Here is a 17386-nt window from a genome sequence, read left to right on the forward strand (position 1 = left end):
ACTTTAAATGATGTTTCAACATCAGTGAAAAATAATAATGTTGCTTCTACACAATTGTAAAAAAAAGTGTGAACTGTAAGTGAAACGATCAAGAGATTTTATCAAGCTGGTGGTGATTGAAGAGTTATTGACCCCTTGCATGGGATTTATTGACCCCTTGCATGGGATCACACTGGGTTGCAGGCCAGTTGTTTTAAATAGTGTCATTATAATATATACATTACACAAGGTAGGAAAAGGGAAGGGGCCGTTTGTGCAGGGGATTTTCTTACACAAGTGGCCATAGGGCGAGTTTGACTGCAATATATTACACATACCTGTTTTTGTGTGAGTGTTGAAAATTTAGTCAAACAAAAAGAAATTATTTATAAGAAAACCAAGAAGCTTTTGGATTCTATGCAAACACATAAAACAATAAGGCAATTAACACATTAATAGCTATACGAGTATAAGTATGCTAATACTCAAAGATGCCACAAGTAACATTGAATTTTTCCTTTTCCCTTCCACTCATATCCACAAATCCAATGCATTCATACAGCAACAGTTCTCTGTGCCATCTCTTCTCAAAGCATCGGTTTTTCTCACTACAGCTATTTTATCCATATCATAACACTAGGGAATTTAATAGGCCTATTACTATAGTCTAAATATAAAATTATAAACGATGTGATCAAACACACAGATCTTTCCACGTACACAAAGAATAGGCCAGAACTTTTGTAAATTAGTAGAAGTATACTGAATACAAAAGTCTACTAACTTACACAAATTCCGCTCTTAATGCATTGACTTTGTTGTAGCAAATTATATCAGACTTTATCAATTTCTAACATCAATGTCCAGCAATAAATTCAAAGTACCCAAGCAGTGAATGTATGAGAAAACTTACCACTGGTGCATCTAGACTGAATTCGCAAAGTACTAGATGCCCCCTTTCACAATCATTTGCTGTTCTTAAGTTTCCATTTCAAATTCCCAAAGAGGTTAAAATGACGCACATCATCAGCCTTTCTCACTCCGTGCCAGGGTATAGGCCGCCAACAAGAGCTCATAAATGATGCTCATGAACTATAAATTCTGTTCTTTAATAAAACTAGATAGGGAGATATTGATGGGACCAGGAGAGGGAAAGAAAATTCACTAACTTGGACAATAAATAAGGAGAATAATATGTTGTACAGAGGAAAATACAAAAGGGAAACAAAAGTAAAATGATAAATGAAACTTTTGGCATACTTGATCGATGGCTAGGGACGCCTTCCATGGTACATTAATTTATTAAAAAATACAAAAGGTAGGAAAGCAACATGATTTCATCCACTTGTTTATGCAACATCTCCCATCACAACATGTGACCAGAGTTAAATCGAAATAAAATTGGTTAAGTCCGTACATTTTCTTGCATTTTAAGTAAACATATGATCTTTTTTTTTCTGAGAGGAAAACCTTCACATCTCTGGGGGATTGAAGGGGAGGGAATTCATTTTTTTTTTTCATTTGACTCTTTTCATACAAATTAAATGTAGAGAGGATCACACAAACAAATTGGAAGCACTCAACAAGAAAGCTCACTCTTGAAAATATTAAATAGCAAGGAAAAAAATTATATGACAGGTAAAAAAAGCATGTAGTTGTATAGAAGAAGTTTTCAGTGTGCCAATATAAAAGAAAAATTTCTATACAGTGTACAAATCATAGGTGCACTTTGATTCATCTATGTGTCAAGCATTTACTTCAATAACAAATAAAATGCATATTACAACACAACTTGTGAAACCAAAGAAGTGTATTCAGATATAAAGGCTTAAGTTACAGCACGGCTGATTGAGAACTTGGGTAAGGCATGGAAGTTCAAGGTTCAGATTTAAGTAAACAGTCCATAAGTTTCTCATCCTTCCATGGCCACTAGTACTTTGGAAGGACTTTCCGAATAACATATGTGATGTCTAGTAGAGCATTAAAACTTTAATGACAGAAACCAGAAACAAAGCAGTTTGAAGATTATTTTGGTGTGCACCTGCTTAAAAACCATACGCAGCTAATATGTATCTATGTTTACAGCATTCTCTTAACAGTTGAAAGGAGCAACGCAGAACTTAACAAGTCAGAAATTAAGATTAGCGTTATCGCTGCGAACCAAATAAATGAAAAGGAAATTATTGATGCTTACTTTTCTTTGACAGATGCAAGAATTAATAGGAAGCATCAATGCCATAAAAAAGAGAACAACATTTTCACAAATGTTTTCAAAAGACCACCATTTATTCTAACAAGGTAGAAAGGTGCATTTAAGTTTACCATTTTCATCACGAGATACACTCAAGATTCTTTCAGAGGGTATGTTTTGATGAGAAAATTGTGTTACATAGTTTTTCAAAGTGGTTCAAAAAGGAGGAAACTTAAATAACAGAATTTCCACAGAAAGAATGAAGTTCCAATGAAGAAGGTCATTAAGCAAGACTGTTTAGGAATGCGATTAATCAGGTATTGCAAAAGTATGCATCCCGCTCCTAATTTCTTTACTCAACAATCATAGAAACATAACAAAAACTGAAGACATTTATGGTATACAAACTTTTTGCAAAACATTTTACCAGAGCACAGTCAAAAACAGAGAAAATAGAAGTGCTGGTGAACTAGTGCGCTGGACAGAATGCTGTGTCTTGTATAAGAAATAAAAAGGAATATGAAAACAGCTATAAAAGGTATGCAGCACAACAATATGCATCTAACAGAAGCACAAATTCTGAAGAATCAATAATAATATAGAAGCCGGAAAAGTGCACAGCAAATAGACACAAACGCATGTATGAATAAAGACAGAGTGAGATAAAGCTTGCAGTAACAATGCTGGAAACAAATGTAAGGAAATAAAGCAGATGGAGGAGAAGCAAAAGTGCGCTACACTTACTCTGAAGTACCACATCAGTAGGACCACTCTTTTCCTCATTAAGATCTGAGGTCACTGTGTTGATTGCAACATCAGAGTTAAGGCATCCAGCCACTCATCTAAACATCAGGCATTTTGCCAGACCTACAACCGATACGGCACTGCCAGATGGGAGAATCTGACAAGTCCTGTATTCACTGATTATATTCTATGTCTTACGAAAGAAAATAGATCTTTTTAGAGAGAAAAGAAAACTCTTGGCTGTTTCAGATGTGTGCAGGAAAACTTGATAAATCCATAGCATAAAAAAATAGTCAGTAGTGGTATGCGAGACATTGGGGTAAAAATCAGACTGTGAATATGGAAAATCTAAAACCAAATTGTCAACTATGTTCAAACATTTCCTAACTCCAAATGTAAAGAAAATATGTGCAACATGCAAAGAAGATTCATGCACTAAGGGATCAGTGAGGCTAAAATGTTCATGCACGTGCAAACCGTCACCATCAGTTTAAAAAGGGATGTAGCAAAAAGTGAAGAGGTTTGTGAAAATTACAGGTAAGTCTGTGAGCTCAACCGTAGGGAAAAAAAGACAAGTAGGGATGTCCAGGGCTACTATAGGAGGAAAATGGTTGGAGGTGACTTAAGGTGAAACCAGAAACATACTCGTTAACTTATGAAACTTTTTAAAAATTCCAAATCACAAACATTTACTCAGGGAACATTTGTCACAAAAAACATCAGTTGTAAATGTAGTTTCAGGTGGGGGAAAGGTGAGTGTGTTAAAATACCAGGTAGATTTTTTAAAATCAAACTGTAAAGAGTTTTTGCAATTTTCAAAAAATTCACAACATTTTACTAATCCTCGAAAAACATTTAAATAAAATTATGTTTAAGTACAAAACATATCCATTATTTTTTTTTATTATTACAAAAAGCACATTCCTTTCTTGTCATTTTGTCTTTTCTAGTACTGGCATGGAAAAATTTTAATATCTGAAAACAAGTAAAAGTTTGGGAAAATGCAGACAAATAAAAACTCTCAAGACTTCAACATCTTACTCTGATCAATGACAAATCTGTGCACTTATTCTTCTGTTAATACTACCAACAGTCACAAAACATCAAATGTGTAACCAGCTACTGGAACGCTTTAAAACCTGGAAGACTGGACCAAAAAACCCACCTTGTATCTCCACCACTGATGCCCTTTGGTCTGGTTTGTCATCGAGGCCAGCCAAGGAGTTACTGGCCAGTTGTGGGGTTGTCGGAGGATGTGTCTGTACTGACCGCTTGACCAGCAGATTGCGCTTCAGGAGACCAGGGAGTGTCATTTCCACATACTCCTTCCACTGCTCGTACTTGGAATCCTCAAACGTTCTCATGTTTTTACCAACTGACAGGTACTTTGCACGAGTCTGAGGATTAAGGTTAATTTAACTTTTTACGTTCCACAACTTATCATCGTTCAGTTATATGTTGTTAAGCAAGAATACCAACCCATCTGTGATTAATAGAGACAGAGTTAAAGTGACCATTTTTTCTCCTGTGGAAAAGCCTTGAAGGGATTTGCTTTAAGTTTACTTAGGCAGAAACCCAGTCAAACAAATGCACTGAAGACTCAAAGAATACTTGCATTACACTCGTTTTACAATCTCATGAACTTTAATCAGTGTCTTAACTAGAATTTCATATGATTTGCAGGGTTCATTTGAACTAATCTGTTCTTTTTAGTGTCAGATTCCACACCATCTTTCAGACATTCAAGAAGTTCTACTACTACATAACTGTTATGTCACAGAAAAGTTGTGGCTAAAAGATGTTTTAAAAAACTAAGAAAAAGAGAAACATTCTCACGGCTTTCCCCATGTCTGATGTCATGATTTCATCCATGGACTGAAAACGGATGATAGTGTGTTTGATCCGGTGAAAGAGGGAACGCTCCCAGAAAATTGAGCCAGAGTTGAGAGGGAAATTTCTGTTCAGTGCAGGGTTGTCACGGAGCTCTATGAATATCTGGTCCATTGTGTCCACCTGTTGAAGATTTAATAACAACAATTAGAGTATTTCCATAATGTAAGTCTACTTTGAAAGAACAGAAAATAAAAGACCACTGAAGTCATAAAACCTGTTCAAAAATTTGTCATCCACAAATAAATGCTCAATGGCAATTACAACTGTTAAAATTTTTGCTTTATTTTTTTTTTATTTTGATGAAGTTAAGTGCCCAAATGAGCATAGTGAAAATCATCTCAGAATTGAAGCAATTGGCCAAGGATAACCATTCCAAGAAGGATGACAAAGTTCGGACCCAACTCCGATTTTAATTTTAGATCTGTGTTGTTTTAACCATGTTAATCATCTATGAGTTTTGTTTCAGTAAGGTTTTATGACGCTCACAGTTGCATAAGGTCATATGAGCATCAAGGGGTGGATGTCAACTGAGAAGTCCAAACGTGGAATCAGGCTTACTCTGCTCATTTGTCTACCCTCAGCAGCACAAAGTCTGCTTCGACTATCAAGGCACCCCGGAAATAGCAGTTTACAAGAGAGTGACAAACATACAAAAGAAGTAGAGGAAAAATGACGATAGTAAGGATGGGGAAAGAAAAAGCAGCAGTTCCCCCTATGTTGTTCCAGCACTGTATGAGCATGACATTGAAAAATCAGGCCATTTACAATTCTACTGTGCACAAGAACATGTTCATACCCCCCCCCCCCCTTTGGGAATGCACTAAAAACACTTGTCAGTGGCACTGCCCCGGATGAGTCTCAGACTATGAATCCGTTGTGTAGTCTGAGCATGACATTGAAAAATCAGGCCATTTACAATTCTACTGTGCACAAGAACATGTTCATACCCCCCCCCCCCCCTTTGGGAATGCACTAAAAACACATCTATGAGTACTATGAGAAACATCAAATAATATCTTATGATAAAATATACAATAAACACAACAGTAACCTGGGAAATAAACAGAAGGACAGGATGGTAAAATTGGGTGAGCAAAAAGAATAACCAGACAAAAGCATTAACTATCCAGAAATTTAAAAAATCTCATAGAAGCACTATTTAAAGCACCACGGATACCATGAGCTGTCCTGTGATTATTTTCAGACTAAAAACATAACATACAAAAGTCAGACAACACATGTCAGCAGTATGAAACTAGTAAAGTCACCAAAATGCCACTGTGGAGAAGTGGACCAAACTGAGGAACACATCTTCCAGCAGTGCAGGAAGCCCTAAGACAGGAAACGTGGCCAACCGTATTAACACTACAGGAGAAGCTATACAGGCCAACAGAAAAACTGAGCAAGATACAGGACTTAGGTGTGAATGACCGAGGAGAAGAAACAGAAGAAGAAACAACAATGACATTCGACTAGAAATGATTACTGTAAGAGAAGAAAACACAGTAACATGTAAGACCCCAAAGCATGTTCAATTTTGCTTCTTTATCTCCAGTTAGATCTCAGCAGAAAATAGATTATGTATGTAATTGCACTATATAACACAGAGAAGTTAAAACATAGTAAAATACTGCGAAAGGTGCAAGCCCCTAAAAATAGAATAATGACCATAACATGTTTTTGTAAGCCTTTATAAAAAAAAACGTTTTTCAAATTATACTCAAACTCAAAAAAATTGAAACTTTAGCATGATACAAAAAGTCAGGAAACTGAGACTGGAACAAAGTAAAAAAGTCAATCTTATCACCTATTCAAAACAACATATGCGTCACAGCACAACGAAATCATGTGTTGGTCAATTTTTGGGCATACAGAATTTTTATTTAAACTTAAACCTTGTTTATGTCTTTTGTTTCAATTTTTTAAAATCCATCTATCTTGACTAGAAATCGAGATGTTTTTCACTGAAGAAGGTGGGGGTCACCTCGTATTAGAGGTAAAATTAACGAGAAAGGTTGCTAAAGTTTGATGACTTCTAAGGCTACAATGTCCTTGAAAACTGCAAATTTACATTTTATTAGTTTGCCTTTGATTAACATTTTTCAGTAAAATCCACTCAGAAATGTGTTCTTAAATGGATATAAAACACATAGAACTCCCACCCTCCCATACCCACATTGATTTAAAAAATTCCTGGCCCACAGAAAAAGGGTGGTTTCTTCAATTTCCTTTTTAAATGATTGCCCGATTTTACCACGATACCATACATACTCAGGTTGCTGTAACTATCAACAATTTTAGTCATGATATTATGATCATTACGCTATTTTTAGGGGCTTTCACTTTTGGAGGCATTTTATTATGTTTTAACTTCTCCATGTTATATAGTGCAATTACATACATAATCTATTTTCTGCTGAGATCTAACTGGTGTAAAAGAAGCAAAAATGAACATGTTTTGGGGGTTTTTCATATGTCACCTTTAAAATAGCACTCCTCAACCTGAACCCATCGCTGCATTTTACCTTGCCTCTTTTCATGTTTTATAGATTCATGTCAGGTTTTTCACTAATTTGAAAAAAAGAAGGCATTAACCCAAAGATCCAACTCACCTCCTTTCCATATTGCACTAGAATGTCTCTGAACTTCTGCATCATCTGGTTGTTGATTGCCTCCCGTGAACGCAAGTGCTTGAAATTGAGCAACATGTCAAAGGCACCCTCTGCTGAACGCAAAGACTGGAAAGACTCATCAATGAAGGCCTTTGCTTCATTTTCAATCTCTGTAACTTCTTTGTAAAACGTGTCCATAAGACGACGCCAGTGTGAAGCTTCTTTCTGGGAGAAGGCGTCGAACGTGAGCTGATGGACAGAAATAAAAAGACGATCATTCCTGTATCACTTTCAAGCATATTTAAATATATAAATGATACAAAGGAGAGAACTGCTAATCGAATAATAGCTTGATTTGTTGTTATGCTCTTTCTGGAATACCAGTTTAAAGGAAAATCGAAATTGTCCATGACGGCCAACCATTGTCAAGGAAAATGAGGTTGACTTAGACAGATAAACGTCTTCGACAGTTTCATTATAGTAAAGAAAAAACACAAGGGAGAAAGTGATAAGTGGTCTTTTGGACAGGTCACTGTCTTGAACATTTGGGCGTTAGAGCAGGGTCAACTGTCATCTTTTTTCTTCATCTTCATTGCAACTTCAACCATTTATTTTTTCAGAGATTAATTATTTAAATTAACTGACTTGCCAGAATGAAAGCATTCTATACATAAGATATACAGCAGTAACAGAAAGTTCGCTAATACTGAGTCCGTCAGATCTCATTCAACCTCAGATTTGTATAACCTCTAACAAATGTGTCACAGCACGGTCTCTTGGTACTCTTTCAATTTTTTTTTGTAATGTAGGTGTTTTTATGCCCACATCGTCACAATTTATATCTTTTGAGAGGCGGGCTGCTTTGATCCTGCCTGTCAGGCTGAGAGGGATACAACATCCTTGCAAAAAGACTGAGATACTCAATAAAATACTCCCCACTTAAAAATCAAATTCGGGTCTCCTGTAGGTGATGGGGGAGAGTTTAATTGCTATACCACAGACCTTGTGCTACCTCACAGATGTCACGTTACACCATAGACATTGTGTGGTACATCACTGATTAGAAATGACAGTTGTCTGAGAAGTCATTATTACCTGCTCAATAGGCTCCACAAGTTTGACCACCCGCAACAGAACTTCCTCAATGCGATCAGGGTCGCCAGTGACAGCTTTCAGTTCTGGTCCAAAGATGTTGTAGAACTCTTCCAGCACCTGACAATCAGTGGAAATTTTTGTTGCAAGTTATGGAATAAAAGAACGATAATCGATAATCGTAAGGAGTGGAATAACGTCTTGTAGAAAATCAAGCACAAGGTTAAGTCATCTTGATTGTAGCTGTAAATTGTACTTAAAAAGATACATTTTTCTAGCCAATTTAGATTACCTAAAGGAGAACCAGTTCTTTATCCATACAATAGACGTGTACAGTCTAGCACAGATAAAACAACAATTACAGTTTTTACAGTACATTTATCTCATACACCGAAAGCACAACTTTTAAAATTTAAGGTTTTTTTCAGGCACCAAATTTTTTTTTTAAAGTACGTACTTGGGCAATGTCATACAAGTTCTGGCAAATGCCACTCATATAGTCTGTGCGCTCAAAAAGACGCTTGCGGTCAAACTCCCAACGTTGGTCTCTGCCTGAAGCCTCTATCTTTGCTCTGACATCCCTGTATGTGTCCTTCCAAGTGCTCAGCATCTTCTTCGCTTCCGCAGTCCTGGCTTTGATTTCTTCTGTGGGGTATCTGGTGCATGCAGTGAAAAAAAAAAAAATGAACAGCATCACGTGGGCTGTGAGGTGAATTCTAAGTCAGTAGCTTCTTTCCTATCAGACATCTATCGTCCTTATCTCCCGTTTTTCTTTTTTATGTTTGTTACTCTCTTGTAACACCTAATCTTCTGGCGCTAACATGACCTTATGCAGTTGCGAGCACGGTAAAACCTCTGCTAAAACAAACAGATCTGTCTGCAGAGATGAAGACAGCAGGCGTTAAAATTTTAATTATCAGAAGACCTTTGTCCATCTTCTCCACTTCTGATATGAGTGAGATTATCTTTTCCCTCTATGAGAGTGAAGCACTTATATGGTGTGAACCTTAAACTTGCTTCAAGGCTATAATAAAACACCTGCAGAAACTGAAATAAATGCTTTTTCAAAAAACATTAAGTGAGACATGTAAAGAACATAGAAGAGGAAGACAAATGACTAGTTGAATAGACAACGACAGATCACGAACAACACTTCAAGAAATTTTTACCAAAAATAGCATAAAGTTGAGGCAGAAAAGCATAAAGTTGAGGCAGAAAAGCATGAAGAGAGAAGGCTATGCCGACAGTATAAACATGTTCCACAGCCAATGCTATATAGGGGAAGAGTGAAAAAGAGATTTTAAACAAATTTTTGTGTTTTTTTACACTCACACCGATTTTACTTAGATCATTCAGGGCCAGCCTGGAATGTGAGGGATACAATACCTCGTCAGAAGGACCGAATACTTGATAAAATTTTCCCCACATGAAAATCAAACTTGAGTCTTCTGCGTGCAAAGGTAAAGTGCCTTATAACTGTTACACCAAAGATGTCAGAATAAAGGAGATATGAATAATGCTGATGCCAAGTATCCACCTCATTCTCCACAGGTATCTTAATGCTTACGAAAAGAGTTCTTGGATGTTGATGACTTTGGCCACCCGCTCCGCCAACTCCCAAGCGATTCTTTCCATCAGTGGTACCATGCGCTCATCTTTGTTGTAGTGTCGAGAGATGATCCACACCATCCTCAAAGCATTCATCATTGACGGGATGGTTTCTGTAACCACCTGAAAAAATTAATCATCCTTCAAATAGATGCAGTTAAGGACCAGGGAAGTAAAGGATAAAAAGACGGAAAAACTTTGTCAAGTTGTCACTTTACTCTCAAAAAAAGGTCGTTAGTATAATCTGCAACATGGCCAATGTCAAGCTGGCAGCCAAACAGGAAACCATTTATAACAAGCCTGCACAAGGCACTAAGAAGGAAATATTAGCCCAACCCTAAACAGGGAAACCCAAAGCTCTGCAGAGACGGGAGGACCCGCAGACAACAGCAGCCTTCACACTAGAGATAGGAATGTCCCTTAAGGGATGAAAGAGAAGCAGAAGAAGTTAATGTGCTCTGGAAGAGTTTTTTTATAAAGACATTTAAATATTAAGGCCAATCATCACGGAAAAGAGCAATTGTTTAATTTTGTTATCTGAAACACACAGTGACTTCTCTCTCATGTTACATGCATTGTATTTTTTTAATGCTATTGAATTTTCTAAAACAAGGACACATTTATTTTTATGGCATTTTATCTTATAAAAATAGTTTCACTTGTAGCATGTGTGATACAGATCATGATCTGAAGAAAGGCATCTTTAAAAAAACCCTTGGATTGAACAATAGCAATTACATCAATAATTCCACTTCATACCTGGAATGATGCACCATGGGCCACATTCTTGAAATGTCTTTCAAGCGTGGAAAGGAAACGCACGTTGTCCTTGGCCTCCACATAGTATTTGTTCAACTCTGTGCGAATCTCATCAAAGTCACCATCAGCGGCAATGTGAATGTCAATCATGTGTTCAACCTATGCGTAATGAGGTAAAACAAAATAAATAATGTGACAGAGTGCTCTTTCATAATTAGACAGTAAGAGAAGATAAAATTGTACCAAAAAATAAGAAATGTGTAGAGCATTTTCTTACAAGGTTGGGTTTTTAAAAAGTAGAGATTAGGACATTCTGACATAGTAGAAAAAAAGTAGCATGTATTGTTTTTTAAGAAATGAAAATGTAGTGCACCACTTTTCTCGAAAAAGTAAAGCAAGAGTATTTCACAATCTTTTCTTATGGCTAAAGTAGTCAAAATACAGTACATCACAAACTTAAAAGAGTGGACCCAACATGGTATTCTAACCCAGTGGCGATGGGTAGTGAAGGGCTCACGGGCTTGAGCCCCTACCCCGTCCCCACCTACCACCCCGAACTCTATCCCAAAGTAAATAAAAGTTTCTCCTTAATGAAATAAGCAGTTGAAACCGTTATGACCGCAATCAATGAACACAGAGTGATCAACTTGGCGGCTTGCTCTCTTATCCAATCACTGTAGTCACCGCTTACAACTATAGTAACTCAGCAGCCAATCAAATGTCTTTGGGGCTCAGCGAAGATGACCCCTTTCCCACAGCCCGTCCTTAATGAAACTCTTCTTGTAAAAAGGTAGAAGACTGGGAAAAATAACACTGTACCGAGGGCTCACGCTCTCCTAGCCCTGACAATGGGGTGAAAGTTTACGACACACTTTCCCCCACTGACACAGATACCTATGCGCTCATTGGTTCTTTGTTGGGTGCGTTCAACTTTCTCGACTATACGGCCTAATCCAGCTCATAGAAGTATTATGTTTGAAGTGCTGTGTGTGCATTGTTCGTGTTTGCGCCGCTGAGATTTAACAGTTATAAATCAGGTCGAACTACTTTTAAGGAAACTTTTTCATCACATGAAAACTAATTAGAGGAAATTTGGAGGTGAATCGGCTTCGTCCCCACCATCAACAAAAATTTAACTAAGAACAAAGAGATGGAAAGCAAAGGCAACTCTTCTCGTTTGAATGGTTCTAAAACTGCCGGGGCTCACTGTGAGTATAGAAAAATCATCAATGTTTAATTCTTATTGCTTGCTATTTGGTGGTAAAGAACTGGAAGCAACCTAAGCCCCACCCAAATTTTGGTCCACCCACCGCCACTGCTCTAACCATCTGGAGTACATTTTCATTCAAAGCAACAGAGATCGAGTACAAGGAAACATCATAAAAGCCAATGTTTGCAATGTTATTTCATTAAGTATACATGTGTATAAGAACAGTAGATTTCTTTACCTTTGGAATTCTCAGCTGTTCAACGAGTGCACTGAGAGCGGCATTTCTCTCTCTCCAAAAGTCAATTTCTGCCAAAGGACCATTACCCTGCTGTTTCTTTTGCTGTAATTGATCAAGAGCCATGCGAATCTGCCGCTGCCAGTCTAAGCATTTCTCATGAACAAAGTCCACCAAGGCCTCATCCTTCAGTGCCTCCTCAATATTATCAGGGATCTCCATTTCAGGCACATCTAAACGAACCTGACCAAACCAACGAAAATATCAAAATTTGTAATTAGTTCAAGTAAGAAAATCAAACCACCTTCTGTGTAGAAACAAAACATAGGAAGGTAATTAAAAAATCATAGATTTGTAAAAGTAAAGTGATCTTACAACCAGCACCCTCCATTTACTTCCAGACAACATAAAATCAGTAAACATAACAAGAAAACATGGAACATATTTTTAAAAAGGAAACTATACAAGTTTCAGATTCACAAATTTGCAACTTGCCTATGTTTTGTCATAAAAAGGACATGAAGAGTTCTCTATAGTGTAACATCTTAAACATCAAGCACTTTTTCAAGACAAAACTCATTTTTCAACTAAGAAAGAGAGACAGCGGTTCCAAGACATAAGCACTCACTTCGCCCTCAATTTGCTGCAAAGTCCGTGTGATTGCAGAAGAAAATTTCTGCATATTGATGAGGAATTCATCTCTGAGCAGAGCCTTTGACTTGGACTCAACAATTTCTGTTTGCTTTGGAGTTTCCATGTCTTTGCCTGAAGCCCCTGTGTCTTGACGACTTGTGGCCCTTGACTGAGCCTTGGCAACGGAGCTAGGCTCAGCACTGCCGTTGCGATGCTGGTTATAGGATAGTAACGGCATATACACCTGGAGAAAGGACAAAAGAGAAGCAGGTTGATTTCAGTTTCATTTGAGAGAACAACTCAATTAGGTACAAATAGCCTAGCTATCCACTTGTTAAAGTACAGACAAAGGAAAGAGGAAGAAAAGAAGATATGTCAGAAACAATATGACTCATACGGCCAAACCTTTCAAGCTTGTAGAATTATATCAATTGCTAGACGCAAGATCAAAACATGCCATTTTGCAATTTAGCATTTGTCAAAGTCTTTCTTGCCCCTACCATCGATATAAGGTCAGAACAGCATTTTAGATTGAGTTACTGCATCTATGTTTGCCAATAATAAACTAAAAACACTGAAATGTGAAAAACATTAATTATTGAAAAAATATATCTATATTTGTATTTGAAAAGGCAGATCATAAGATTTCAAAATTAACAATGAACAGGTGAAACTATAGTTGTAACAAAGAAAACAATACCATTGAGATGATCTGTTCCAGCATCACCAATGAGTGCCCATTGAGAACACCATATTCAAAGTAGTTGGGCAAAGTCTCCTCTGCTTCAGCCAGTGAACTGGGAAGAGGAACCATTCCAGATGTGTTTCTCAGGAAATATATACACTGTGAGTCTGCACATTCCTCAGGCAAGTGTTCATAGCACATGTACAAATATGTGCGCCACACTTTCTGAATGATGATTTTCTGAGGAGTGAAGTCAGTATAATTAAAGAGCATTCGACAGCAGAAAAAATACGAAGTCACCATTCATGTAATTAAGTTTTCTCCTTTTCAACACCAAATCTTAAAGAAAATATAGTTATGCTAGAATATCTGTAATCTTGTGTTACAAGTGTCTCAAAGCAAAAAGAGCACAATTGAATAATTTTAATATTTTCAACCGTGAATGAAAATGCTCTCATCCCAGCCTTTCATAATTTGGAGTTTGATTGAATGGTCACTTCAAACAAACAATTGTTTTCCTGAGTTTACTCCTTTTCACTCACTGTTTTTGGAGCTGAGTCAACCTCATCATCCTCTCCTCCTTCTTCCGTCTCTTCTCCACCCTCTTCCTTGGCCTCCCCATCAGCACCTTGTTCAGGTGCTGGAGTTTCTGCGGGTTGTGCTTCACCTTCATCTTGCGCCTCTGTTTTTCCCTTCTTCGAGCCTTTCTTCTTACCTGTTAGTGATTAGATACGATAAAACACTATGCAGATTGAAGTCATTGCCTTTTCAGAGGTGGTATCCCTGCCAATTTTTTCTGTACTTTGCTTGCTCTCCAGCCTCTTGCTGTCTGTAATTTACCTCTAGAGTCTTGACAAGTTATTCACACAGTCCAAACATTGTAATTGGCTGTCCTTTGGTATTCTTAATCTGGCAACCTTATCTCCTTTTCCTCATCACCCATCAAGTTCCAACCCATCCTATCCACTGTTCCTGCTCTTACGCAAGTCATTCTTGAAGGGTCAACAGCAACCAAAATTCTTCACAAGCCACGTTTGGGTTTTTTTAACTTCAATACATATGTGTCATGAAGCTGTGGAATCAAGCACTTCCAAAAATAATGAAATCAAAGAAAGTGACATTTTTCCTCCTGTTGGGCAATTTTTTTTAAAAAAATTTTTGGGGGCTGAACACCTTTTATGTCCATTTAAATAAACATTCGTGCATGGATTTTACTCTAAAATGTTACTCAAAGACACAAGAAATGTAAATTTGAAATTTTCAAAGACACTTAAGCATTGGACATCAACAAACTTTGGTGGCCATTTTCTCGCTAATTTTACCCCCAACACCAGTGCCCCCCCTTCTTCAATCGCAAACATCTCAATTTCTATTTAAGGTAGATGGGGTTTTGTTCCAAAAAAAGCGAGACAAATGAACAAGCTTTGAAATGATATCAACACCTTGGTAAGCCCAAAAATTGATGAACCCCAGATTCCACCATATTGTGATACATATGCTGGTTGTTTCATTTCCAGTTTTCAGTCAGGCACAAAACTTGCACAAGAAAATTGCTCAGTGTTCGAACTTCTCCACTTGCAGTCCCTAAACTGCTCATCAACAAAAATGCAGAGCTAAAAAGAATATAAAAATACATGTACAACAATTCGCTCAAATATCATTTTCAAGACTAATATGGGGCAGGGTTCCCAACAATCAATTTTAAAAAGTGGCACATGATGATGGGTATGTCAACACATTTCAACCCCTTCAATTTCATGGAAATTACAACTGAAAGGAAACCATAGCTTCTTATTTCACATGATGGTGGGTACTGACACTAAGAAAAGTAATGGGGGGGGGGGGATAGTGCGCACAACAGACACATTGCAGAAGACTACGAGCAGAAGTCACGAGGCTAGAAAATTTTCCCACTGAAAGAAAATTACTACAGTATGCTACTGACAAAATTACCTTTCTTTGGTGAAGAAGATTCCTCCTCAGCATCAGCCTCTGAGGTGGGTAAGGCCTGTATCTCCTCTTCTTCCGGTGCAGCTTCACCAGCCTCTCCCTCACCTTCAGGAGAATTTTCTTCTTCCTCCTCTATGTCAGGAATTTCCGGTTCTTGAAAGAAATTTATTATAAAGTTTGATATCAGCACTGGAAAATCAGGGGACTGATGTATAAAGTTAGTGAATAATCAATCCTTAAAAAATTAATGAACTGATGAATAGAACATATTGTTTAATAACTAACCTTTTATCAATCAATTAATTAAATAAGCTCTTAATTGGAGATCAAGTTAATTTTTCTTATTCTGTGCAAAAAATTCACATGAAATAAAAGACTTCTAACGTACAAACAAAGGTCAACCAATCAATTAATAAAGGAATGAAATACAAGCCAATTCACTGCAGTAATGTGAAATAAATAAAGAATTGACAGAGTACAACATTGTAACAGTTTCAATTCCCTATTTAAATACGTTACCAATTTTGGCAGAGAAGAGTACCACATTTTGAGCATTTAAAAACTTTATTTTCACTTGTGAAAGTGCACAGCATGCTGGATTTTCCTCTTGGTTTCAGCATTCTCATTCGTGAAGCCTAGTACTCGGATAGTATTTCGAGACTGTCTGAGATTAATATATTATATATTGCTGCTTTAATTTAAATTCCAACTGACGGGGTCGATCGTCAGGCCAGTATAATTTCCCAAGTTAAAAAGGGATTGACATTGAAGTCAAATAAGTCCTTTGGAAATATTTCAGGGCATCTTTGTACCACTTTTTGGTGCAACAACTTAACCATTCGCTGAATGAAATACTGAATAATAAAGTTAACCTAGGCTAGCCTAATATAAAGTTTCCATGTATGGCTGTGGTTTGCATGAGAACAGATAAATATTACAAAATACATACCACATTCTACTTCAACCTCCTCCTCTTCTTCTCTGACAATCTTATAGTACAAAATTGATGACTCTCCCTCATCTGGACTGTCATTTAGGAATTTGCCAAGTCTCCTTTCAAACTCCCCATCGTCGCGTTCAAGTAGTTCTTCAAACACGTCATGTTCTTTTATATCCAAAGCGCCATTCACTCTGTCTCGAATCCATTCTATCCTTGGATCATCCATGGTTGACAAGTACGACAGTTGATTACGATGAGTAACATATAACTTTCATTATACCTGGCTTGAGGGTTCAAAACAAAAACTTGTCTTCGATCTGCAACCTCTGCTTACGTCCAGCCAGAGAGCAAATGGCGCTGGTTTGTTTCCGAAAACCAAACACTCGTCAGGACTCGCCTGAATGCCTTTTCTGTGACAGCAGATCTAAGTGGTGCGAAAAACTACGGAAACATAAGTATAGAACGGTTGTTTGCTATTCCTGGTTGCAAATTTAGGAAAAGAAAAGATGGAGAAAAATAAATCCAAGTATTCCAAGGCGTTTTTATCAAGAATACTTATGATTATTTTTAGCTCTGTGGAAACATGGTTGCTAGGCGCGCTTGAGACATTAAATAAACATTGTTCCTTGAAGATTTCTGCATAGGAATAGTGCAGTTCGTCCGTCAGGGTGTCAAAGTCTGGCGTTGACCAATGCATCCACGAGGAGAATATTAATTTTGTTAATATAATGCGAAATAAAATAATTAGAATACCAGTCATTTCGTCTCACGGACATTTCGTCACACCAGTGCAGTCAAGACGTCACAGTCATCTCGTCACACCACAAATCCACAAGGTTGAAAGGAGACGGTCAT

At 37.3% G+C, this 17386-nt stretch overlaps 1 protein-coding gene across 2 annotated transcripts in view; it reads right to left on the minus strand.

Moving 5' to 3' along the window:
* LOC101850776 (dynein heavy chain 10, axonemal) overlaps positions 1-17092 on the minus strand; it is a 98424-nt gene extending 81332 nt beyond the window's left edge. The window contains exons 1-14 of one of the 2 annotated variants that reach the window (XM_005091495.2): positions 16541-17092; positions 15595-15744; positions 14184-14356; positions 13657-13881; positions 12952-13200; positions 12327-12566; positions 10879-11037; positions 10079-10242; positions 8969-9167; positions 8515-8631; positions 7420-7668; positions 4751-4927; positions 4080-4311; positions 2915-2968 (exon numbers count right to left, since the gene is read on the minus strand). In XM_005091495.2, coding sequence (XP_005091552.1) covers positions 2915-2968; positions 4080-4311; positions 4751-4927; positions 7420-7668; positions 8515-8631; positions 8969-9167; positions 10079-10242; positions 10879-11037; positions 12327-12566; positions 12952-13200; positions 13657-13881; positions 14184-14356; positions 15595-15744; positions 16541-16757 — 2605 coding nt within the window. In that variant the 5' untranslated portion in view covers positions 16758-17092. The remainder of the gene's footprint in view (positions 1-2914; positions 2969-4079; positions 4312-4750; positions 4928-7419; positions 7669-8514; positions 8632-8968; positions 9168-10078; positions 10243-10878; positions 11038-12326; positions 12567-12951; positions 13201-13656; positions 13882-14183; positions 14357-15594; positions 15745-16540) is intronic. The other variant, XM_035973794.1, reaches the window with a different exon arrangement.
* Positions 17093-17386: the final 294 nt, after the last annotated feature.

Source organism: Aplysia californica, unplaced genomic scaffold (genome assembly GCF_000002075.1).
Source record: "Aplysia californica isolate F4 #8 unplaced genomic scaffold, AplCal3.0 scaffold00031, whole genome shotgun sequence".
In the NCBI taxonomy this organism is placed as follows: Eukaryota; Metazoa; Mollusca; class Gastropoda; order Aplysiida; family Aplysiidae; genus Aplysia; species Aplysia californica.